General features: G+C 37.1%; 1 protein-coding gene across 2 annotated transcripts in view; it reads right to left on the reverse strand.

The window, feature by feature from the left end:
* Window positions 1-1,352: 1,352 nt before the first annotated feature.
* ORC5 (origin recognition complex subunit 5) overlaps window positions 1,353-26,894 on the reverse strand; it is an 82,576-nt gene continuing 57,034 nt past the window's right edge. For both annotated transcript variants that reach the window (XM_055283530.2, XM_063642094.1), the window contains exons 13-14: window positions 11,832-11,944; window positions 1,353-1,905 (exon numbers count right to left, since the gene is read on the reverse strand). In XM_055283530.2, coding sequence (XP_055139505.1) covers window positions 1,860-1,905; window positions 11,832-11,944 — 159 coding nt within the window. In that variant the 3' untranslated portion in view covers window positions 1,353-1,859. The remainder of the gene's footprint in view (window positions 1,906-11,831; window positions 11,945-26,894) is intronic.

Raw genomic sequence — 26,894 nt, forward strand, 5'->3', positions numbered from 1 at the left:
GAGTATAATTTAAGTGCCTCCTCTCAACAGAAATTTCTGGCCCGCCGGCCAGCATAATTCTCATTATTGGATTCCCTCCTGTAACTGGAGATTCATATCTTCCAATTAGAGAATTCCACTTGCAGATGACCCTTGTTAAAATGCCAACATCCATATTAAGCTGTTAGTATTCATCTAAATAAATTAATCAAATTAGCTGGTGAGTCATTTAGCAAGCCATTAGAAAGTAAATTACACAACAGGAAAGTTCTGATGACCCAGTCAGGGGCAGGGAAAATCTGGTTACAGTGTTATGTTGGGAAGCCACATCTGGGGCTGGTAACAAGGTGAGGCGGTACAGGAGAGGAAATGCACTGGGCAGGAGACAGGTGACCAGCTGTGAGGATGCATGGACAGTCACTTATAGGAAACTTCACCTCCTTTCCATCCTTCTCTCCAGTTTCCTATTTGATAATTTCTCCCCTCCTGATATCCCAGAGTTCTTCCCTCAAAATACAGACTGGTTCCACTTATCCGTGACAGGCTGCGCAGCAGACATGCAACTGCAAAACAAAATATGAGGGGCTGAAAGCTATCCTAGGCGGTGTGGCTCTTCCTTCAATCAGCTACCCAAATTGTTTTCTACACCTTGATGACATGGATTTCTACATGCTGGAAACTAAGCCAGAATCCACACTACACATGGCTTTTCCCTGACCCTGGCATCTCCAAACATCTTGTGAAACACAACTTCATTTTCTGTGGGACAAGAGACTTACAGTGGGGATGCTCTATCACTTGCTGTGGATGTCAATCTTCGGGCAAGAAAGTCTGTCTTATTTATGTAGGGAGGCGAAAGGAATTCCATTCCTTTTCTCCCTAACTCATTACCTCTAAATAGTAGATAACTACTTGGTTTCTTTGAACCAGATAGTTACACTAAAAGTGCCTATTGTGAGAATTTTTCTTAAAAAAAATGAAGAAATAACACTGAAATTTATTACACTAGGTTCTATTATTAAGAACTTTAAGTCTGCTTAAAATAATTTTCAAGCATTCAAATGCTAAAAGAAAACTTCTTCAAAAATATGGACAAGAAAATCAAAACCAAAGTTCACAAGTGATATAACAGGAAAAAAAATTATTGCAGAACTCTTAAAGGCCAGTGATTTTAAAAAAGAGAAAGAAAATAAAACCATGATACTGATAAAAAAAACTGGGTTGGGTGGCTAATTTTAAGAAAGTGACCAGATAAACCTTATACAAGCATACCATAGTTATCAAGTAGGCTGAAAGAGGGAAAGTTGGTCTGTTTCTGATCAAACTACCTTGCCTTTTGAGAAAAGCAAGTGAAAAGATAAATACACACAAGCTTGGATTTTAAAAAGAACTTGTATTTATTATATTTTGCAACTATGATCTTTTAAAACAGTGGCCTTAGGAAAATCTGCTTTGGCAAGCGACTGCAGAGGCTCCTGTGGAGAGGAAGTGAAAAGAATGGGCATATAAACATGGGCTGCTGGCACGTTCAAAGCGCAGGGGATAGTTCACAGAGCAAAATGTAGTCCTAAGTAAATGGGTTTCAGGCAATTTCAGTGTTAAGATAACATCATTAAGAGTAGAACAGATTGTGCTCAAACCCTGCTGTTTATAATTAACACGTTGCTTCCAAATACTCCAGGGTCCCTGGTAAATAGTCTTCTGCTCACATCCACCCAGACCAATCAGAATATTTTCATCAGATTCCATGCTGGGCCAGCACCTGTTTGGACAAATCCAATAGAGCCAAAGAACTCCTCTCCTTGGCCAGCTAAGTAGTTGGATGAACACAGCTTGGCTTAGTCATTGTCACAGTGTCCATATGGCTTTGAAGCTTGTTTTCACAAGAAATCATACAAGTATTTTATTATGTCAAAGTTCACCGTCCTAAAAACAAAAACAGACAATATGTTAGCATTCTCACCCCTAGACTGCTCAGCTTTGTATGATTCTGGAAAGCAAAACATGCAAAATAATTCATAACTAACGCTAAAAATCCTATAGTGCTATCAAATGCACCCTGATAGGACTGACATTAATTCTTTAAAATGTTATTAGGAACACAATTTTTTTAAGTTTTTTTTTTTTTTTTGCCACGCACAAAGTTTGCCTTTCTAAAAAAAAGTAAACGAAGCTAGAGCTATTCAATATTCTGTACTTCAATTGTACTGCAGAAAGTTTAGACTTCATTTGAAAGCTATTTGCTTTTTGTCTAATAACCAGAATAAAGTAATTAGAGATTCAAAAGTATTTAAATCTTCTTTGCTTCTGAACATTGTTTGTCTTCCGAGACACCTGTTTTGTCATTACATAATGCGTAGCTCATCTGTCCTCATTTGTAGTTTCCATTCTTTTCAGTCTTTTAATGCTGGCTGACCTGTGTGTGTATTGTAACTAAATCTGTATGATCCAAGAATACGATACAACAAACAGACGATGTGAATGTATATTTTTGTACTCTGATGGCAGGCAGAATAAAATAGCAGAGAGAGAGACATATAATTATTCTCCTTTCACCAAACTCATTCTTCACTATAAATATTCAGACTTGGAGGTTTATTATTTGAATAAATGGTCAAAATAATTGGATATAATGATCTAGCAATAAGTATAAAATTAAAGCCTTAAGTATTCAATTCTACAAAAATAATCATCCATGTGAGAACAGCCTTTTAAAGATTCACTAATTGCATGCTCTTATTTATTAAACCATCATCAATTAATGTTTTTGTCTATCATTTTGCAATATACGTTCTAAAAAAGTTTCTAAGCAAATGACTGACATATCAAATATTTTTTAAAATGTGGAATGGGGAACTATAGATACTGCTTATGAAAACACATTTAAAAATAGCTAAAAAGAGATGCTATGACTATTGTGGTACCTAATGTTGGACTGAAGAATAACTTGCTTCATTGTAATAGTGCCTCTCTGAAGACTACTAAGCCTTTCCAAATGGTATAAAACTGCTAAAACAATACTGAAGAACTAAAAATAGTTTAAAAAAATCTTATGCATAAAGACGCAAAAAGTATGGTTATTAAATCATAAAGTTATTTTATATGTTTTTCTTTCATTCAACTCTAGAAACACCCAACTTTATGGGCACCAAAGTACTTCTGACACATGATTCTTTCTGTTTGTTTTTGAGATGGAGTCTTGCTCTGTCGCCCAGGCTGGAGTGCAATAGCATGATCTCGGCTCACTGCAACCTCCACCTCCCCGGTTCAAGCAATTCTCCTGCCTCAGCCTCTCAAGTAGCTGGAGCTACAGGCATGTGCCAACACGCCTGGCTAATTTTTGTAGTTTTAGTAGAGATGGAGTTTCACCATGTTGGCCAGGCTGGTCTTGAACTCCTGACCTGCTCAGGTCATCTGCCCGCCTTGGCCTCCCAAAGTGCTGGGATCACAGGCGTGAGCCACCGCGCCCAGCCAACACATGATTTTTTAAAAATCATGATACTGATTGAAAAGATCTTATTTAGAGGACCATAGAAAGGAAACGGATATAATAGACTACTTTTAACCATGGACAAAAAAGGAAAGTGGTATTTGTACATCTCTCCAGGCACATTTCTCCACAATGACTTTGGGTCTTAGGTTATAAACGTAAAGTAATATGGTAAAATGGACTTAATGTTGTGTTGCCAATTTTTTTTTTTCTGGACTTAGGTGAAAACAAAATTTTTGAAGCAGGTAAGATTAAAACAACTTAAATTCCAATACTAGCAGAATCCATAAATTACAATGTTATTTGATGAAATATTATACAACCATATAAAATGATCAATATGAAGATATACCAGCAATATTAAGGGAGAAAGGGAGAAGAAAGAATTGCAAATAAGTTGTGACGGCTGCAGAGAAATGTTTGTCTAATGGACTAGTATTAGAAGAGCACAAATTCATGAAAATATTGCGATGTCTGTAGGACTTCTCTATTTTTTGAGAAATCTGTTTGTGTTACTATAGCATTAGAATAGTTTGTACAATAAACAAATAACAGAACAGACTTAATAGAATGAATGGAGTGACTTAAAAACACTAAGCAACTTAAATGTTCATAAAACTTTCACTATATTCCCTTTCTGTACTTTGTCAGTGGTAAGCATTCATGCAAACTGAATCATAGAAGAGTTTTAGATTTAAAAATCAATCAGGAATTGAATATAAGATCATTCCTTTAAGAAACATTTACTTCCCAAGATATATCACTATCTCTACCATTCCTCCACCCCCAATATAAATAGGTAACTTGCCAATTGATCTCACACATATTATTTTAAGACATGGCAGAATTTGTTAGAATAACCACAGGGGCAATATAAACAACTATGCCACACATCCGAAAGATAATTTTGTGCTTTAAAGTACTTGAAGACAAACAATCCTCTTTTTTTTTTTTTTTTTTGAGACGGAGTCTCGCTCTGTCGCCCAGGCTGGAGTGCAGTGGCGCAATCTCGGCTCAGTGCAAGCTCCGCCTCCCGGGTTCACGCCATTCTCCTGCCTCAGCCTCTCCGAGTAGCTGGGACTACAGGCGCCCGCCACCATGCCCGGCTAATTTTTTGTATTTTTTAGTAGAGACGGGGTTTCATCGTGGTCTCGATCTCCTGACCTCGTGATCTGCCCGCCTCGGCCTCCCAAAGTGCTGGGATTACAAGCGTGAGCCACCGCGCCTGGCCAACAATCCTCTTTAAAGAAAGGTATAACTTACAAGAGAATTGTGTAATTTGCATGGATGTTCCCTGGCTTTCCATGGTCACAGATGCATATTAGAGTCATGTAAGTATAATTTTAAACTTTGGGATAACTTTCAATATACTATGGGAGATTCTCCCACAGAACATAAATGAATTATTTTCTAAAGTAACCAGCTGGAAAGAAATACAGTAAACACAAATAGTGTGGTGGCAATTTTCCTAGGAGTAATTCTTAAATCAGAATTTAGAATACGTTAATACAAGTTAATTGTATGGCATATATTTAAGGATTTAATTTTGCCTTTATCCTTTTATTTCATTTTGTTGATTCATTAAAATACTTTTCTTTCTTTTAGGATACTATTTTGTTTCCTTTTACTTTTGTGGGCAGTTTGAATTTGAGGTTTTAATTTTTTTTTTCTGACAACTTGCAACCATACAACTTTAAGTTGTAACCTCTATTTATCTTATAGTGTCTTCCTACTGACTGTGGAAGGAAAACAATTGAAAATGTGTAACTACCATTCACATTAAGAACAATCCAAGAACAATATTTAGTAAGCTTCTCAGTCATCTGTTGTCTGCCTTCTCCCATACTCTATCTCCAAATTCTATGTTCCCCTTTCTAGAATCAGCTTCCTACAGCTTCTCTGTCCAAACCTTTCCACTGTAGTCTCTATATCCTCTATCTCTTCAAGGAATGGTTATTTTCCCCTTCCAGGCTTAACTGAAACTAGGCTCCCCTCAAAGGACACAGTCTTTTCTTCAGCTCCTTCCAATGAATGTTTAACTCTCTACTGTACCCCTGGACAGTTCTGTCACTTGGGGCTGGTGTCCTGTGCAAAAAGCTCTGCTACTCTGAGATTAAGACCATTCTGCTCACCATCCCCATCCTCTTTGTTGCCATCCCTTAGTCACTGAGTAATTTAGCATACAGTTCAGTCTTCCTTTCCAACCCAAGACCTGCGTCAGCCTAGTGACTTCACTATATATTTCTCTTTCTTACCTCCAATAACCTTTTCCACTCTCATAATCACACTCAGAAATGCTCTACTTCTAAAGAAATAAATTCAGACATTCTACCTTATGATCCCCACTTTCTCCCTTTTTTGCTTTCTGGAACATGTTGGGACAATCAGTTCACAAATGCCTTCATTTTTTCCTGATCTACAAACATTAACTGAGTATCTGTGTGCTAGGCACTGAACTATTAGCCCCCGACTGGCTTTACTTCCTTCCTGCCCTTCCTAGCTTATACTCCATGATTCATCAGGTCAAGTGGTTACTTGCTGGAATCCATTGAACTTACCTGGCAAAACCCCAGTACGATGTGATTTCAATTATAATTGTTTGCTGTCCCAGTCTCTAGCACATGGATTTGTGTTGGAGAAGATCGTAAGTCTCACAGATTGGTGCCATTGTAAATTCAAGGTCAAAAACCTCAACACTCCCAACAAACTGCTTTCCTTTCAACAGTTTCTTCCATTCCCCATGGCAGCTATTTCAAATGTTCCAAATTTCTCTAAACTGCTATTTCTGCCCTTAGTCTCAATTTTGTCTCCTCCTTCTCAGAGAAAATAGAAGTCATCAGATGAGAACTCCTTCAGCTTTTTGCCACCAAACCTCCAAATTCAGCTCCATCAGAATCCATCATTTTCTCTTGTTATAACGCAGGAGGATTCCGCTCTCTCATCTAGGGCTCTTGCAACTCAAATTCTAAATCCCATGCTTACATAACATTTCAGTAATTGTGTGCTTTAAATTAATCCTTCTCCCTTTTGTATCATTAACTCTCCTTCTCTATCTGTTCTTTCCTATCAGCATTTAAATATGCTCAGATCTTTAAAAAATAAATAATAACCCTCTCTCAACCATACAACCCCTTTAGCAGTTATAATCCTCTCTCTTGGCCAGACACAGTGGCTGATGCCTGTAAACCTAGCACTCTGGGAGGCCGAGGTGGGTGGATCACCTGAGGTCAGGGGTTTGAGACAAGCCTGGCCAATATGGCAAAACCCCATCTCTACTAAACATACAAAAATTATCTGGGCGTTGTGGCCCGCGCCTGTAATCCCAGCTACTCGGGAGGCTGAGGCAGGAGAATCACTTGAACCTTGGAGGCAGAGGCTGCAGTGAGCCGAGATCATGCCACTGCACTGCAGCCTGGGTGACAGAGTGAGACTCTCTCTCAAAAAAAAAAAAAGAAAAAAGAAAAAACACTCCTCTTTCTCCTTTATAGCAAATAAATAAGTAAATAAATGAATCCTAGAATACAGGCTAATAAGAATAGGATATAGCTACGTTATACTTGTTGCTGTATCTCCCCAAAGCCTACCACAGTGTTTTGTTTATAATGGGCAACACAATAAATGTTAAATAAATGAATGAAAAACATTATCTCTCTTTGCTACATCTACTTTCTCATAAATACTACAATATGACTTCTACTTCATCATACCACTGAAAGTGTTCTGGATAAAGCTACAAATGACTGCTTTATCAGTAAATCAGAGAATTCTGCTTGATTTCTTGGTGACAACTGACTTTTGACCATTACTCCCGTCCCTTATAGTTTCCTAGTTTTCTTGTGTATACAGCTTTATATGAACTGTTATATGCACTTAAGCTTACATCATGAGTTATTTTCCCATGTTACTATCCTTCAAAAGTGTGATTTTCAATAACTGTATAAAAATACATGATGCTATTGATTGACTGCCATTTTAGACATTTAGGTTATATCCTGTGATCCCTATTATCTCATTTGTTCTCTGCCACAGGTGTCTGGAATGAGGCCAACCTTCCTTTTCTTTGGTAACTATCCTTGGGACTTCCTCTCCCATCAAGCCTTGATTTGGAATGAGACTGTCTCTGAGCTCCCTTCTTGCTGTCCCCAAAAACAAATTCATATGGTTCCCCTTCATCTGAATTTTTACTGCTCATCACTATAGGAAAACATGCAATATTTATTTAGCACATTCTAAGTTTAAAGCACTGTGCTAGGTTTGAGGATAAGGCAGTGATAGACATAAACACAGTCTGCTTTGAGCTTATGAGCTTGTATTCTAGAAAGAAAGATGAACTCTAATTACTCAATAATTTAAGTAAAACTTGTTACATATAATGAAGAACAAAATGGGAACTTCCAAACTGTGTGTGTGTGTGTGTGTGTGGTATGGGGGGTGATGATGGTGGTTGTGCTATTTGTGAGAAGGCGTCTTTAAGGAGCAGACATTTAAACTGAAATCTAAAGATTATGTAGCAGTTAGCTAGGTGAAGGAGAAAAGAAGCTGGAAAATACTGTATATACAAGGATGGGAAGCAGAATGGTGAATATAAAAAATGGAAAGAAGTGGTTAAAGTTCAGATACCGAGGAAAGAAGGTGTATGTGCTAGATGGGGCTAGGCACAGGTAGGGGCCAGATCATTTGGGCCTTGTAAGTTATTTAAAAGATTCTGTTATTTATCCCAAGAGCTATGGGAAACTATTGAATATTTTTAAGGAGTAGGATGACATTAAATTTTTATAAAATCATTCTGGCTACCGCATGGATAATAAATTATAAGAGGATAAGAGTAGACAGAAGATCAATTAGACTGTTAGAGAAGAGATGATGGTGGCTTGATCTAGAGTGGTAAAAGTATCATGATAACAAGTAAATTAAATTGAGACAAATAAGAGGGGCTTTGTAAGCTTAATAGGACTAGTGGTGGAATATTAGGAGTGGGGGAGAGAGAGATGCCAAGAAGGACTCTCAAATTTCAGGCCTGGGCAACACAGCAGACTGCAGTGCTTATTACGGAAATAAGAAACATTGGAGGAAAGCCAGATATTTCACTTTTTGTTGGTGGGTTGAAGCAGAGGTTAGAATTCCTAAGTTCAGTTTTGGAAATGTATTAATATAGCTGGGAAATAGCAATAAAGGTCAAGAATATTATAAAAAATAGGTCTGGTCTTTAAAAATTGGGGCATTATTAATACACAGATGATTGCTGAAGTCACAGGTGTGGCTCAAGTTGCCGAAGGAAAAAAATGTAATAAGAGAAAAGAGCCTAGGGCCAAGCCTAAAGGAACAGGTACATTTAAAGGTCAGGTGGTAAAGATAGCCTTTGTTAGTAAAAACAACCAAAGAATAAAGAGGAAAACCAGAATACTATGGAATCATGTCTAAGAGAAGGGAGTTTTAAGAAAGACAGAGTAGCCAACAGTGTTAGGTGCCACTGAAACGACAAACAGCCAAGACTAACAAAGGTTCTGGGAAAGTGGAGGAGATGGAATTCAGAGCATAGGTAGAAGAATCCACCTTAGGAAGAGGAACCCCATCCTGCTGAAAAAGGAAAGAAAGAGAAGATGGACACTAACACAGGTAGCTCAATTCTCAATTGATGCTTTCAACCTTGTTCTGTGAAACAGAGTGAAGACTGAACAGAATGAACCCAGGCATTAGAATTTGTGGTTTAAACAGAGTCAAGAATTTAGGTGGAGGCTGGGCGCGGTGGCTCACGCCTGTAATCTCAGCACTTTGGGAGGCCGATGCAGGCAGATCAACTTGAGGTCAGCAGCTCAAGACCAGCATGGCCAACATGCTGAAACTCTGTCTCTGCTAAAAATTAGCCAGGTGTGGTGGTGTGTGCCTGTGATCCCAGCCACATGGGAGGCTGAAGCAGGAGAATCGCTTGAACCCAGGAGGCAGAGGTTGCAGTGAGCCAAGATCACACCACTGTACTCCAGCCTGGGGGACAGAGCAAGACATTCCATCTCAAAAAAAAAAAAAAAAAAAAAAAAAATTTAGGTAGAAAAGAAGTCTGGATACCAAGTGCCCTATTATCTCAATACATGAGGTGGAATAGCTGAAGAGACAAAAATCAGTCTTAAGGAGAATAGGGAAATAGAGCCAGATTGCATGAGTCTCAAGGAAGTCCACATTTTCATAAGAAGTTGGGGGCAGTAACAGTCTGCAAGTGGCAACAAGAAGGATGGCACCAAAATGACCTCCAACCCTGAGGGATTAGGGTTTGAGAAAATACATAGCTACAACTAGAGATAAGTCCAGGGGAAGCAGCATCCCAAAGAAGGAACCAGGTTTTAGCTAAGGCAATGAGGAAGACTATTAGGAGAAGAGTAAGGCACATGGGAGGGAGCGAAAGAATGAAAGGTAAAGTCAGCAGAAAAGTACAAAACACGGGATGAGAATGGAAGAGGGCAGGTGTGGGGAGGAGCGGGTGCTTATTCTATGGATATTGCCCATGGGAAGTAGGGAACAGTAAAGAAAACAAAAGAAAGTTACAGAGTCCCCAAATTCTATGTCAAGATTCCAGGTCTAAAGTTCTTGCTTCCTTCTGAGGTGGTCAATGAAAGTGCATGTCTCTGGATGTGTTTAACTTCCATCACTGTGATGCTCTGCACTAAGTAACGTCAAATTAAGTCGGATTCAATGGAAATTCACTATATTAGGAACCCACAAACTTCTGTTTTGCACATGATTATGTTGGGACACAACCTAACACATTCAGAGTAATAAAATCCCTGAAATGAATAGGCTTCACTTCAAATTTATGCCTTGAATAGAGGCTCTTAGATACAGAAGTTCCAATATAATTGTTTTTTAAAAGGAAGTAATTGCTTTGTGATCATACTTAACACACTGAAAAATAAGTTTCTGCTCAATTTTCTCTGTGTAAAAGTTTGCCTGGTTTTATTAAAATGAAACATTAAAACCCTTGAATTCATGTTTTACAGCCTATATGCCACAAAAATGTGGTAAATACCTGCATCATATTATCATAGAACTTAAAAACATTTATTATAGAGATGGGGGTCTCACTGCGTTGCCCAGGCTCATCTTGAATTTCTGGCCTCAAGCAATCCTCCCACCTCAGTCTCCCAAACTGTTGGGATTACAGGTGTGAGCTACTGCACCTGGCCATTCATTCATTAATTTATTATTTATTTATTTTTCAGAGCATTTTTAATTCAGAAGAGACTTCAGGGAGAAGCTGCCAACCTATGGACTTCAGAACCTTAAGAAGCTGTAAAATTAATCATTAGAGGAGATTTGCAAATCTATACTGATATCAAGCACTGTTTTAGGCTGAATAAAATAATGTCTCATGCCTAAATACTGTTAATTTTGCAATATATGTAAATACTTTAATGACTAATTTTTCAAGGGTGCTAAAATGGAATCTTCATATTGAAAAAGATGAGGAACACACTGTCTATGGATTGCCCTGTTCACCCTGCCAGTCTACACACTCATCACCTCTTCCATTACAGTCCTGACAGATTGTTATCCACTGCAACCGTATGATGAAGTCACTTATTCATATAAATGGTCTGAACATTTTCCATAACACTAAGTACACCTCTTTGTAAGGAAACTTGTATTTTTAGACAGCTTTCATTTTGACAAATGTACTTTCTTCCCCAGAACTTCTAACACTCTAGAATTACTCAGAATTAGCGTCGTTCATTTTGCACATGACAGCCCCTGAAATACGTAAGACAGTTCACATGTCCTTCCTAAGGCTTTTCTCTCACACTCTGTCCTTCAGTCAGGGATGTGACACAATTCCTCATTCTACCACTCTCCTCGTGCCCCTTCAGCATGTATCCATTTGTCTCTCTGAAAACTCTAAACACAGCACAGCACACTAGATTTGATCTGGCTGTGACAACACAGTAGAATGATTATGTCCCCTGACCTAGACACTATATTTCTATCAGTGTTACCTAAGTCAGGATTTTTAAAGCCTTGTAGTCAGCTAAAAAATTTAGGACTTAAGCCAGCTCTCTCCCATCTTATTTCGATACAAGAGAGTTTTCTGTAGCCAACTGTCATTAAATTTTACCTTGCTACTATGGGATCATTTATTCCAGCATATTAAAGTCTTTCAGAATCTTGATTTTCGTCCTCTAACATATTAGCTATTTCTCCCAATTTTAAGTCATTTGTAAATTTGAGAAGGTTCATTCTATAGTACAGCTTATTCACTCTTGGCACTTAAATAGATGATTTTTTCATGTTTAAATGTCATGACTAATGACACCACATTAGGAAAACACTAATTTTTATATTTAGTATATCATTTACATAATTCAAGACATTTTACCTTGCAATAGCTCTGATGAAGTCTAGAGACACTGTGCATTTGTATTTTGGTCCATCAAGCTGATCATCATGGCCAACCAGGGTTAACAGCTGAAGGGTCACTAGAGAGGTAATCTAAAAGAGAACATTTTTATAAGAAACTGTTTTAATAACATTATGTAATACTTTTGTTTCTGAAACATCTTATAGTCTGATAAAGATACATAACTGTCTGCAAAGAAAATGACTACGTTGCAATCTGTAAACACAAATTTGTACATATGTTTTCTAGTCTGACAACTAGGACTAGCTGTCAGAGTCCTAGTTTTTCTTTTTTTTTTTTCTTAAGAGATATGGTCTTGCTCTGTTACCCAGGCTACAGTGCCATGGCTTGATCACAGTTCATTGGAGTTTCAAATTCCTGGGCTCAAGTGGTCCTCTCAACTCAGTCTTCCCAAGTGGCTGGGACTACAGGCACATTTTTTAAATGTGCCTATAAAAAAACACAATTTTTTATTGTTTTGTAGAGATAGGGTCTCACTGTGTTGTCCAGGCTGGTCCTGAACTCCTGGCTTTGTGATTCTCCCGCCTTGGCCTCCCAAAGGGTGGGTGATACAGGAAGGGGGGCAGGGAAGTGCTGGGCAGAGAAGGGAGTGGTCCCTGACTAGTGCTCCACCGCAAGTCTGTGCCCACAGACCTAGGTAAGCGCTGGCATTTCAGTTTTTATGCCTACTTGTTACATTTTCCAAGACCACCGTGGCCGCCACACCCCCATCCTGTGCCTATAAAAACCCTGAGACCCTAGCCGGTAGAGATACAAGCAGCTGGACATTAAGAGGAATACACCAGCGGAAGAACACACAAGCCGCTGGACATCGAGAGGAACATGCCGGCAGACACCAGCAGATGCCAGCAGGCCATCTATGGTGGGACGACACAGAGTTTGGCCAAGAGTGGCTAGACTTCAGGGGAAAACCACCTTCCCACTCCATCCCCCTTCGGGCTCTCCATCCATCTGCTGAGAGCTACTTCCACTATTCAATAAAACCTTGCACTCATTCTCCAAGCCCACATTTGATCTGATTTTTCAGTACAGCAAGGCAAGAACTCAGGATACAGAAAGCCCTCTCTCCTTCCGATAAGGCAGAGGGGTCTAACTGAGCTAACACAAGCCACGTACAGATGGCAAAACTAAAAGAGCACACTGTAACACACGCCCACTGGGGCTTCAGGAGCTGTAAGCATTCATCCCTAGATGTTGCCGTGGAGTTGGAGCCCCACAACCTGCCCGTCTGCATGCTCCCATTAGAGGTTTGAGCAGCGGGACACTGAAGAAGTGAATCACTACCCCTGTAAGGGGGACAAGGGAACTTTTCCTGTTTCACTGGGATTACTGGTGTGAGTCACTGCACTCAGCCCAACCAAGAGTCCTAGTTTAACAACTGATTCAAACAATCAGCCCTTAAGAATTCCACTAGAGACAGCTTTGTTTCATTAGTGACTCAGACACATGACCGCTAAACCTTTAAAAGCTGCAAAGAAAGCACATTCCTTCTCTAAAAATTTTACAGAACTTCTATCTAAATAACTCATAAAACAAAATCTATACTCCTTTGGGTATAAAACAATTACAATATGGATTTAGGCCTTTTTAAGAGTTGGGTAGCTGGTTAGATGAGAGATAAGAAATACATCCTTCAGACCTGGGCTTAGTCTTGGTTTAAAACTTTCTTTCTTTCTTTTCTTTTCTTTCTTTCTTTTTTTTTTTTCTGAGGCAGGGTCTCACTTCATTATCCACGCTGGATTGCAGTGGCGCAATCAGGGCTCACTGCAGCCTCAACCTCCCCAGACTCAGACTCAGGTGATCCTCCCACAGCAGCCTCCTGAGTAGCTGGTACTATAGGCACATGCCACCACACCCAGCTAATTTTTTGTATTTTTTGTAGACATGGGGTTTTGCCATGTTGCCCAGGCTGCTCTTGAGCTCCTGGGCTCAAGTAATGCACCTGCCTTGCCTCCCAAAGTGTTGGGATTACAGGCGTGAGCCACCACACCCAACCACTGCTTTAAAACTTATTGCTGATCATGTACTCAGGAAGACGCCAGAAGGATTATTACTGAAAGCAAAAGTGTACTTTGATAGGTCAAAATCAAAGTACAAAATCACTTAACATTCATAAGGCCAACTAAAATATTAAGTTCTCTGAAATCTAAGAAAGGAAGCTGATCCAAGAGCTGAAATTCTTTGAGCACCCATTGTCTTCTCAAATTTCTTATTTTTGTCTCCCATAAGCCAGCAGGAAAAAGAGTCAGCAACGGCAGTAAGATAAAATTTGGAGACTTAGTTACCTGTAACTACTCAGTGGCAATATGAATAAGAGTTTTAAGTTAAACTATCTGTAATACCTAATCATATGTCTTAGGAATTAAAATGCTCACTTAATTTGGGACTAACACTTTACAGATGCTAAGTAAACATCCTATGAATAATAAAAACACTGACAGCAGTAGTAATTTGTTTGCTATTAAGTACTCTACACACATTATCTCATGTTATTCCTCATTACCCTCATGTCCACAAGGTGGACATTATTATACTATTTTTTATAGATGAGCCTTAGAGATCTTAAGTAACTTTCTCCATATTCCAGATCTACTGGCTTAGCAAGAGTTCAAGAAACCATGATCATCTTACTATATTACATTTCCCATTACCATTTTAAAGGGAAAATTGTCATGCAGTATTCAGTCTATTACTTTACTAACAAATTAAAGGGTGAACAGATAATAAATATCTCATATAGAGTATCTTATGTAGAGAAAATCCTATATCCAGTAAATATGAAATATTATTTCAACTGGAAAAGCAATTTATATTAATACATCAAAATACAAAGCTCTGTATTCAAAAGGCTAAGACTTTAATTTCTAATTCAGTATCAATAATTAGGTTACACCTTGAAATATCTTTTATAAATATTCTGTGTGTCTGTTGAAAAGAATATGTATTTTGCAACTGTTATGTTCTTTGTTACATGTCTACTGCTTTGTTACATATATGTCTATTACACAAGACACATATGTAACAAAGACATTATTTGTATTGTTAAATCTTATATACACCATTTTTAAAATCTGCCTGATCAAAACTGAGAGAGGTATTAAAATTCTTTCCTTATCATAGAATCTTTCTGCTTTGTAGTTTTTAAGCTATGTTACTAGGTAACGTACATACAGATTTAAAATTATGTTTTGTTGACAAACCTTTTAAATTATAATAACCCTTTTATTCTTCAGTAATGTCTTAGCTTATGATGTATTTTTTTCTAATCTTAACATAGCTATATTAGCATTCCTTTATGTGCTCTGCCTTTTTCTTATTTACTTTTCATGATTCTACTTTCAAGGTTCATGTTTTCTCAATTTAAAACAGTTCTCATGTAAATAACATATAGTGGGATTTTGTTTTTATAGTCAGACAACTTTTACCTTTCATTAGGACCATAGACTCCATTTGTTTTTAATATATCTAATGATTTTCTAAAATTTTTCTTTCTACTGTTATATTGACCTATTTGTCCCTCCTTTCCTTTTTCTCATTCCTTTCTTACCTTTTGTTGTAATTATATTTTCTTATCTTTTTACTTTTACTACCTTGTAAGTAGTTCTATAGTCCTTTTAATTCGAATGTCCATTTTGATTTCTTTTTTGGCTCTCCTGCTATTTTGGAAGTCCTCCTTTATTTGCAACTTACAGAGTTTTTCCAGTTTTTTGTTTTGTTTTTGGGGGATCACAGAATGTGATCTGCATACTAGCAATCCTCTGAAATTTGTTGAGGCAGCTAGGTTCTCTGGGAGGAAAGAAGGGTGCACGAGAACCTGGGTGTCACTGTGACGGAGTGAAAATGACCATGGTGGCCACCCTGCCTGTTCTGCCCACCAGGCCCCTTCTTGCTTTATTCCAAGAATGTCTCCAGCTGATGATAACAGAGCACAAAGCATGCCCACCATGTGGGATGACTTACCCCAGGCAAATGAGGTAGGGCATAACAAGAGTTTTTTCTCTTACTTATTAAGGTATCTACATAATATCCTACATTTTGCCTTTTAGCCTGCAAAGTCTAAAATATTTACTATGTATCCCTTTACTGAAAAGGTTTGCTGACCTCTGCATTAGAAGATTGGTAGATTCAAATTGTTAATTTAACCAACATTAAAACTAAGATGTTTAGTAACTTGCTCAAAGTGGTAATGCCTGGATGATTCCAGAAACTCACTTGACTAGGACTTAAATCTCCTAACTCCAACTCCAAAACTTTTAAAAAGCATGCATAAGCTGTGATCACAGCTAAGAGAGTGCACATCTAACAGATGTATTATACTCTTGCCTGAAAAGAGTGTGTGCTAAAAGAATTAGGATGAACTGCAAAATAGTCATAAAGGGAGCATTCAACAGAATAAACCCAGCAGTATGCCTCTAGCACTAAGATACAGGACTGTTTGCCCATTAACTTAGAAATCTGGTATATGCTACAAGTTGGTATCCACCGTAGAGGTGTAGCTGTCTGGCTGTCACTTAAAGTATTAGGATCATCCAGTTATCTCATTCCCACTCTCACCACTGGGCCCATTCAGATTCCATACTTAATCTTCTGATTTCGGAAGACAGAGAACATAGTTTAAAAGAAAAAAACATTTAAAGTTAGTAAGATCTATCTTATGCCACTTGCTAGCAGTAGACTTCAGACTAGTCAGTTAAACAATGTGGACGTCAATTTTCAAAACTAAAAATCATCGTAATGATCTTTCAGTCACACAGGGATGTTCTAAATATTTATAACTATAAATGAGCACCAAAAAACTGTTAGAACTAATAAATGCTTTCAGTAAAGTTGCAGAATACAAAAATCAACAAATGTGTCTATACACTTACAATGAACTATCAAAAAAGGAAATTTTAAAAAATCTCATTTACAACAGCATCAAAAAGAATAAAACATGTAAGAATAAACTTAATTAAGAAGGTGAATTATTTATACACTAATAACTATAAAACATTGATGAAAGAAATTCAAGAAGACACAAATAAGTGAAAAGATACCTATGTTCAAGGACTGGAAGAATTATTATTATTAAGATGTCCATACTACCCAATGCAATCTACAGATTCAATGCAATCCCCATCAAAATTCCAATGGCATTTTTCACAGCTGGAGGTATCACAATTCCTGATTTCAAAGTATATTTTTAGTACAAAACTATAGTAATCAAAACAGTATGGTAATGGCATAAAAACAGACACAAAGATCCACAGAACAGAACAAAGTCCAGATAAAACCACACATATAAGGTCAACTAATCTTTGACAAAGGTACCAAAAATACACAATGGGAAAAGGATAGTCTCTTCAATAAACGGAACTGGAAATATTGGATATCCACATGCACAAAAAATAAAACTGAACTCTTATCTTACACCATACACAAAAATTAATTCAAATGGACTAACGACTTAAATGTAAGACATGAAACAATAAAATTCCTAACAGTAAACATAGGGGAAAAAAACTCCCTGATATTAGTTTTGGCAATGATTTTTTTGGATAGGCTGCCAAAAGCACAGGAAACAAAAGCAAAAATAAACAAATGCGACTACATCAAACTCAACAGCTTCTTCACAGCAAAGGAAACAACCAATAAAATGACAATGCAATCTACAGAATGGGAGAAAAAAAATCAGGTAAATCAAATGGCATAAACAAGATAATAGAAACAAAATTATATTAGCAATTGTATTAAAAGTAAACAAAATGCTTCAAATAAAATAAAAAGACTGAAAAATAATCAAACTGCATTTTGTTTAAAAGAGATACATATAAAATGGAAGCAGATGTGAAAGTTAAAGATCAAGGACAAAACTGAGATATGTCACACAAATTCTAATAAAAAGAACAATGATGAAAATATGTTAAACATCAGACAAAACAGACATGAAATGAGGTTTAAAGAAAGGTTCACTTAATAATGATAAAATGCAGGCCCTGAGCTCATATCTCTTACAAGATTAATTGTTTGAGACGTTTACTATGAAGAGAAGAGACACAGAACAGGATGGACAGCCAAAGGATCCAGGAGTCTTCAGGGGAGAGTAAGTATTGCTAAAACCCAACACAAGACAAATTCAATAGCTTTCCCAGTTTGGAAACAGGTAGAAATCTATAATGACAGTAGGCCTGAAATTTTAATGAATGGGAAGATACGTAGTAAAGAGTGAACACAATCTTCTGTTGCTAAGTATATTAACTTCAACCCTTTCTATTTTTCTGTAAGGGATTCGTTTGCTAAAATAGGTTAGTAATAGCTATTTGAATAATCATGCATTGAACTCTATTATTAAAGGCAGTTCTCCTTAGTACTTTTTTTTTAAATATAGAAGAAAACATTAATTTGCCACTGACATTTCCTTATAATATTTCTCATAACTGATACTTTCCTATTAATTCAAACACATATTTAGATTCTTTAAACGAAATTGTATGCTAAATTACTTTTTCCACAATTTTTTCGTAGAAAAACACAAAATCTGTCTTTAATATAGTTAAGTTAGGGTCTCAAGAATATTTTCAGATGCCTTACAGTTTTTTACTTTTAGCACGTTAGTTACAACAAATGTCCAAAGGCAGGAAGTTGGAACAAACAGACCCTTGAAGTCACTTTCAGTTCACCAGGATTCCCTGGCTAAATTAATCATGTAAATTGTGCAAAGGATATAATATCCCTTCAGCTGAAGATGTAGCAGCTAAAAGGCACTTCCAAAATATTAATAAGGTGACTGATAAATTTTTTTAGGGGTAGGGCTGATTTAGGAAAAGCTAATATTCAGAAGAATATCTATTACATAAAGCAGCGAACAGGCCAGGTGCAGTGGCTCACACCTGTAATCCCAGCACTTTGGGAGGCAGAGACAGGTGGATCATTTGAGGCCAGGAGTTTCAGATCAGCCTGGCCAACATGGTGAAACCCCGTCTCTACTAAAAATACAAAATTTAGCCGGGCATGGTGGCACGTGCCTGTAATCCCAGCTACTTGGGAGGCTAAGGCATGAGAATTGCTTAAACCTAGGGGGTGGAGGTTGCAGTGAGCTGAGATCGCACCACTGCCTGGGTGGCAGAGCAAGACTCTGTCTCAAAAATAAAAATAAAAATAAAAATAAAGGAATGAACAAATGTACCAAATATTTAAAGGTACTTTCCCAGTTTATTAAAATTTTGCTAGAGTAAAATTGAAAACAAAATCAAGCACAAAGATTAATTAGTGGAGTCAACATTTTGAATCTCAAACGTATTAGTTTATTAACTTACTAAATGAAAACTTCTGGAAAAATAGATATAAAACTTTAAAAGTTATTTCCATACATGCATAAATAGCAGAATATCCACCTTCCTATTATCCAATCCTTAAATTAGCTAATTTTTATTTCCAACTACATATCCATGAAACTCTTGAGGACTTACTCTAGGTATTGTGCATTTAAAAATGAGGCTGGGCACGGTGGCTCACACCTGTAATCCCAGCACATTGGGAGGCCAGGGCAGGCAGATTACCTGAGGTCAAAAGTTTGAGACCAGCCTGGCCAACAGGGCAAAACCTCGACTTTACTAAAAACACAAAAAACTAGCTGGTCGTGGTGGCATGTGCCTGTAATCCCAGCTATTCTGGAGGTTGAGGAAGGAGAATTGCTTGAACTTGGGAGGTGGAGATTGCAGTGAGCCGAGATCGTGCCACTGTACTCCACCCTGGGCAACAGAACGAGACTCCGTCTCATAAATAAATAAATAATGAATAGGATCACAAAAAATACTTATATACTTCCTTGCTCCACTTTAAATGTTCATGACAATATGAACTCAGATCTCCAGGCTAGTATTAGTACCTACATAGTCTGATATGGTCAGTGTGGATCTGACAAAAAGTCTCTAGACAGTGAGTACTCAGATTCATCGTGGTGTCTCAGTTTCACATGTATGCATGTATATGAATAAGGGAGAGGTGGGGCAGAGCCTTTCCCATCTAACTGCCTGAGACCTTTACCATAAAGGAAAAAGACACAGAACAGGATGGGCAACCAAGGGATACAGGGGTCTTTGGGGGAGAGTAAATATTGCTGAAAGCCAAGATAAGACAAATAGCCTTCTTAGTTTGGAAACTTGTAGAAATCCATAATGAGAGTAGGCCTGAAATTTTAATGAATGGGAAGATATGCAGAAAAGAGTTAACATAGTCTTCTATGGCTAAGTATACTAACTTTGACCCTTTTTATTCAGTGACACATCTGTGACTTAGAGAAAAGAGATACACAACAGTCATTCCTGTTGTTAGGTCCCCAAATGCAGGGAGTGATTTACACAAAGTCTGTAGTTCCATCATGGAATAATAAATTGAAATATTTTGCAGTAAATAAATTAATGACTTAGAAGGATTTAATCTCTGTTGAATAAAAAGCTCTCTAAATAATAATGGTAAAACATTCTGTATTCTTTTTTTAGCACTAATTTACAGAAGGCTTCTCAGGCTTCTCCTTCAATTGAGCTTTGAATTACCATGGAACACATTTCAGGAACAAACACTAACAAAGAGCCTAGACAGAGGGTTAGAAAAAAAGATAAATACAGAAGAACTTCCCACCCAGACAGGATGCATAGATTCATATTTGTTATTCTTCCCTGATAAGTACAACTATAAATCCTGGAAATAATATAAGAGGTGACCAAGAGGACTCTGAAAGGTAGAAAGAGGTAGGGGGGCTGCTTAGGGACCCTAGGGCTACAGAAACAATATAGAGGGTGCGAGTCTTAGAATTCCCCACCCAAGAGCAAAAGGTGAACCAAGCCCAGCACTTCCCAATCCACAACTGAGTGACAAAAGGTTACCCAGGTAGGCTCATTCCTCCCCTGGATTAAAGAAGAATCCTGACAAAAGAACTGGCAATTCTATAGCTAGCAAAACTATCCTTCATGAATAAAGTGGAAATAAAGACATGCTTAAACGAGGTAAAACTAAAGAATTTGTCACTAGCAGATGACCTTCAAAGAAGAGCAAAGGGAAGTTCTTCAAACAAAAGGAAATAATAAAAGTGAAAGAACGAACAGTGGAAAGAGCAGATTTGTGGATAAATACAAGAGAATATATCCTCATGAGTTTTCTAAATCACATTTCATTAAACATTTTAACACCTTCTGATACTCAAGACAGTATCTGAAAAGGTGGGAAGGTAAAAGGAATGGCAGTATGGTTTCCATACTTCACTTGAAGTGGTAAAACACATACGCCTTACAAAACAAAGCAGGCAATTACCGTATTACCCTGCAATTGCACTTACGCATTTATCCCAGAGAACTGCATGTTCACATAAAAACCAGTACATGAATGTTCCTAACAGCTTTAATTGTAGTAGCCAAAAAACGGGAAAGAACCCAGATGTCCTTCAAAAGGTGAATGGTTAAACAAACTGTGGTACATCTATACCATAGAATACTCCTCAGTAATTAAAAGGAATGAACTATTAATACATGCAAAAATTCGGATGAATCTGAGGAATTATCCTGACTCAAAAAAATTAATTCCCAAGTGTTATATACTATATGATTATGCTTAAACAAATTCTTGAAATCACAAAATTCTAGAGGTAGCAATTAGCAGTTCACAGGAACTGGGGAAGGGGAGGGAGAGAGGAAAGTATGGTCATCAATGAGTAACACCGAGAATCCTTGTGATAATGGAACCGGTCTTGACTATGGTGGTGAATTAACAAAACTATGCACAGGATAAAATTTCATATAACCAAATATATATAGACATACACAAAAGAATACAAATGGAAGTAGGGAAATCTGAATGAGATCAGTAGATTGCATTAATGTCAATTTCCTGGTTGTAATATTTCACTATAGCTTTGCCAGATGTTACCATTGTGGGGAACCAGTAATGGACATACAGGAACAGAGAGTACACATTATGTTTTACAACTGTGTGTGAATCTACAATTACCTCAAAAAAGCTTAATTAAAAAAATAAAACACTGATAACGTACTCAAAATATAGAGGGCTTTGAGAAATACCTTGTAAACTGTCAGAATAAATTTTATCTCAAATGTTTTAAGTAGCTATGAAGCTAAAAAAACTACTTGTAAAAATAAAAACACTTTTTAACCCTTATTTGTAAAGATTTTTAAATCTTTCCTACTTAAAGGCAGATGATTAGTTATGACTTGGGGCTCAGTCTCAAGGAGGATTTCTAGCTACTGGTTTCATGCTGTGAGTCCATAAAGGTCCTTACAAAGTTGCCACAAACCTGTGACTAGTAAAACTTATTACTTCCTCTACAGCAAAGGAAGATTATAGCAAAAGTATTACTATATAAATCCCAACCTGAGTGTTCTATTTTTCCAAATTCTTACTTTATATATTTTTTAATGATAAAAGTTCTGTTTTTGTTTGTTTTGGGTTCTATAAAAGCCAACTGCACTTCAAATTTATTAAAAATAAATTTTTCAACATAAAAATAATTGCACAGTAAAATTCTGAGCTTGCCCATCAGCACTTGAAACTTCGGAGATCAATATCTCACTTAATAGATGAGGAAAGAGACATCATAAAAGCACAATTGGCATTATCAGTCCCTAGTCAGTCACCCACACAAATGAATGTTTCAAAATATTTAATCCAAAAGTCCCAATGAAAAATAATACAACACGTATGTCGTGCTGAAGGTTTACTAGAAAACATTTTAGAGTTGTAACAACAAATTTTAAACTAAGCGCTTGTTTTAAGAATAATTAACATATTAAAAACATTTAGCCAAAATAATACTTCACATTGGGTGTTGATGATTAGAAAATGGTTTGCCAAGACTACTGCTACTGTGAATAAAGAACACCAGTATGAGTCTATGTGCTTTTATCTTTTCTTCTGCTGTTTTTCAAAATTCCTGAGAATGACACATATGTATTTTGGCATTTACTCCTTCCTTCAGGTTCTAGCAGAGGATATGGACAAAACTTGAGGGGCAGGGGTCAGGGAAAGATAGCTATAGGAACTAATACTATAAATGACCATGGTAATTAGTGGCATATGGACTGGAATTTATTACTGTGTCCAGGCTCTAAGGCAGACATTGTGCATCCTCAATTCTCACAAAAACCCTCCCATGATTACTATAAATAAATCTCTCTTTTCCAGACGAGGACACCACCTCAGAGAGGTAAGTAAATTGCTCAAGGTCATGAAGCTAACAGTGGTTAAGAACAGCACTGGGTTTGAATACTATCTGAATCCAAAGCCCATATTCCTTATACTACCCCAAACAAGGAGCTGTAGAATACAAAGAGAATTTTGTTGGGCGAGATTAGGAAAGCTTTACGGAAGAAGGAAATGACTACTCCACCTTCCATTCTACAGTGAAGGTGATAACTATTAGTATGCTGGAAAAGTAAGAAACCCAGGAGAGCAGGCAATGCAAGTAAAATGAGAAAAAGCCTTAAATGAAATTGTAGCAATATGGACAAAGAAGTATCTGAATACAGTATAGGCAAATGTCCTGCCACAGGGATATAGAATAACCTTGAGAAGTAACAATTAACAATACTGAGAACAAAATTGTTAGATGTATGAGTCTGACGTCACAAAAGTAAAACATTAATGTGCAATTGATTTAACCTAATGACAGGCTAATTTTTCGTAAGTCAGATTATGTATTACATTAGACATTAAATTGCTGTTTTTAAGGTTTATTTTTAAAAGGTAAATATTGGCCAATGGTGGCTCACACCTGTAACTCCAGCACTTTGGGAGGCCGAGGCAGGCACATCACTTGAGGTCAGGAGTTCAAGACTAGCCTGGCCAACATGGTGAAACCACAGGTCTATTAAAAATACAAAAATTAGCTGGGTGTGGTGGCGCAGGCCTGTAGCCCCAGCTACTTGGGAGGCTGAGGCAGGAGAATCGCTTGAACCTAGGAGGCAGAGGTTGCAGTGAGCAGAGAGCGTGCCACTGCACTCCCACCTGGGTGACAGAGTAAGACTCCGTCTCAAAAAAAAAAAGTAAATTTAAGGTTGGGGGAAAGCATGATTTCTTAAATTCAGAAATTATTAGATGATATTGACGACGGTATCCCAAAGCAGTTTCTTACACATTTGTGGATTAAAGATCATTTACAGAAACATTCACAACTACAACTCATAAAATATTAAAACACATTAAAAGAAAGGGTAATGAAAAGGTCTTTTTCTGAAACACTAGAATCATTTTCAAGTAAAGTCATCTTAATTATTTAGGTAAATATAAAAATTGTGGGAAAATTATAACTCCTCTTCTGGGTTTCTACACCCTATGAAGATACATTCTATTGTCAGTAATGTTCAGATTTTAGGGGATTATATACTGCTTTCCACAGCTGCTCTTCTTGTCCGTTTTGTCAAGCTCAAAGTCAAATGAATAAAACTCAAATGAACAAAAAAGTAGCCTAGGGAGTGGGTTCTCTTTTTCAAAGTCAGGATTCAGACTTCATGTTAGAAAATACAGAACAAAGTTTTGTTTTTGTTTTTAAGAAACTGTATTAAAAGTCAGTGGTTTTACTACTAAATTTTTAGTCATGTTTTCCACTGATGTTTTTCCTCAAAATAAAAATTGTTATTTTTTTGTCCTCCTCAGTTTAAGCAAATCCCCTAAAAATCTGAGGAATCCTGTTATCAAAGAGAATAGTATTTCCCTAGCTTTCATACATCAGCAGCATTCTGACACTGCTTAACGTATTTTATTTCACCTTAGCTTAAAATAATCAATCTATCTGACTCAAAAGCCACAGTATATATTCCTTTTCCTTTGACTAGGTCCTACGTTATGACTGAGGCATTCACAAAGAAAAATAAAAAAACAAAAATCTCTTTATGTGTACAGTATTTTTAGATTTACATCGTAAATGGGGTTATACAGTATTTGTTTAATCTTTGCTCTGTGTACTATTATGTCCTTTGTTCTCATCCGTGTAGGGGATGAGCTGATTATTTATGTCATAACAATAGGAGTTCATGTACCACAGTGAGGATTTTTTTTTTCCTTAATCTGAGAGGCAGCCACTAACAAGCTTCAGCTGGAAATGCTTGATGTAAAAACAGTGTGAACCTGTTCCTGGGCTAATAAACTGTTCTTTCTGCCAACAAAAGAAAATCAATTTACAACTGTAATTAATTTTTAACATGCTCATTATTTTTATATGTTCATAGGTTGTTATATATCCATTGACTTAAGAAACATCCTATCCTGCTTGTCCTGGAGGAGCTTCACAATCTGAAACATATTAAATTATTCAAATAAACGAACTTCACACATGAAATTTCAGTGTATGAGTCCCATACAACCCAACAAGCACCACATTTGATCTGAATTCAGGAGACTTGACGGTTCATGGCATATATCAAGAGAGTTCAACTGACATTTTTACACACACAAAGCAGAGGTGGTAAATGCAGCACATGGCAGAAATAGGCAAATATCATCAAAGCAGTTCAACTTTAAATCACTACCATAAATTTTCATTTCAAAAAAAAAGAGTGGTTTGCTACTCTTCAAATATGCTCAGATAAACAAAAAGTAGCATGAATGTTTATACATAGAGCAACTGAAGATAAAGCCTCTAATCTCTGGAACTTTTTAGCATGCAAACTGACTGCAAATCTTTAGCAACCATGAAGACCATAAATGCATGTTAGGAGAATGGGAGATCATTCAATGAATGACTCCCATGTTCAAGGATGGCATTGTGCGAGATACAAAAATGAACAGACAATATCTATGCCCTCAAACATCAGGGTAGTTGGAGACAAACACATAAAATGGTAATGTCATAAAATGAGTGCTATGTTAGTATTAAAATATGCATAAACATAATTATCTGACTATAGAGAAGAAAATGAACTAAAAGGGAGGGAGACAAAGTGCAGATTCACTGAGAAATGACATTTGGGAGATGGACTATGATGCATAAAAAGAGAGTTCGATAGTTGTAAGGGGAAAGTACATGCAACAATATAAAAACATTTAAAATCAGTGTGTTTTCAGAGAGGAAACAGCTTATTGTGAATGGTATATATGGTGAATGAAGGAAGTGGTAGAAATTGGGGCCAGATTATGAAGGACTTTGCAATAAATGCTACTGAATGTAGACTTGGTTCTGTAAATAATGTAACTCATCAAAAAAAGTATAACCAGAAAAGAAAGATCAAATTTATTTTTCAAGATTTATGCTGATGACTGTATGGATGATGAACCAGCAAGTGCCTAGTGACAAGGAAACCAGATAGAAAGCTGGTGCAACTGCCTAAAAAGGAAGCTACCGATTTAAGGTAATGTCAGTGAGGGTGGAAAAAAAGGAGTATGTTTAAGAGACATTTGTATTTAGGAAAAATAGACTGGATTTGACCAAGTAAATGGAGGGGAGAAAATGAGACGGTTCAGAGATAATTTCTCCATTTAGCTAAACTAAAAACTAGAAACTATATTATCTTTGTTTTTCTAGCATCTAATAATGTGTATACTACATGGCAGGTGCTTAGTAAATGGATGAATTAATAAATGATTAGTTTTGAAATCTAGGTAAGGCTGAAAACCCAGGGAAAGATTTACGGAATGATTTGGTTTGGGGCACACCAGTGTGTGACATATATGGGTCATCCAGGTACAGTTCAGGTTCAGCTGGCAATTTGGATAGAGAGCTAGAGAATAAGAACTAGAAATATGTATTTCAAAAGCCACCAACATACACACAGCATTTAATGCCAAGGGAGTAGATAAGACAGCTCTGGGTAAATCTAGTTCCCTTTCTTGTTAACTATGGAGGTATGATTACTTTTGATTCTAAGAATTCAATTAGCCACCACCACTCAGAGTGACCAAAGGTGAGGGAGCATTCAGGTTCTAAAGGCCACCTGGGCCTAAGAACCCTAATTTTTCATTAGGAGAAAAGATAAAAGACTTCTCTGCAGTACCAGCTACTGCAGTATGTCTATAGATAGGCAGGTGTGGCCAGTCTCC

Source organism: Symphalangus syndactylus, chromosome 6 (genome assembly GCF_028878055.3).
Source record: "Symphalangus syndactylus isolate Jambi chromosome 6, NHGRI_mSymSyn1-v2.1_pri, whole genome shotgun sequence".
Lineage (NCBI taxonomy): Eukaryota > Metazoa > Chordata > Mammalia > Primates > Hylobatidae > Symphalangus > Symphalangus syndactylus.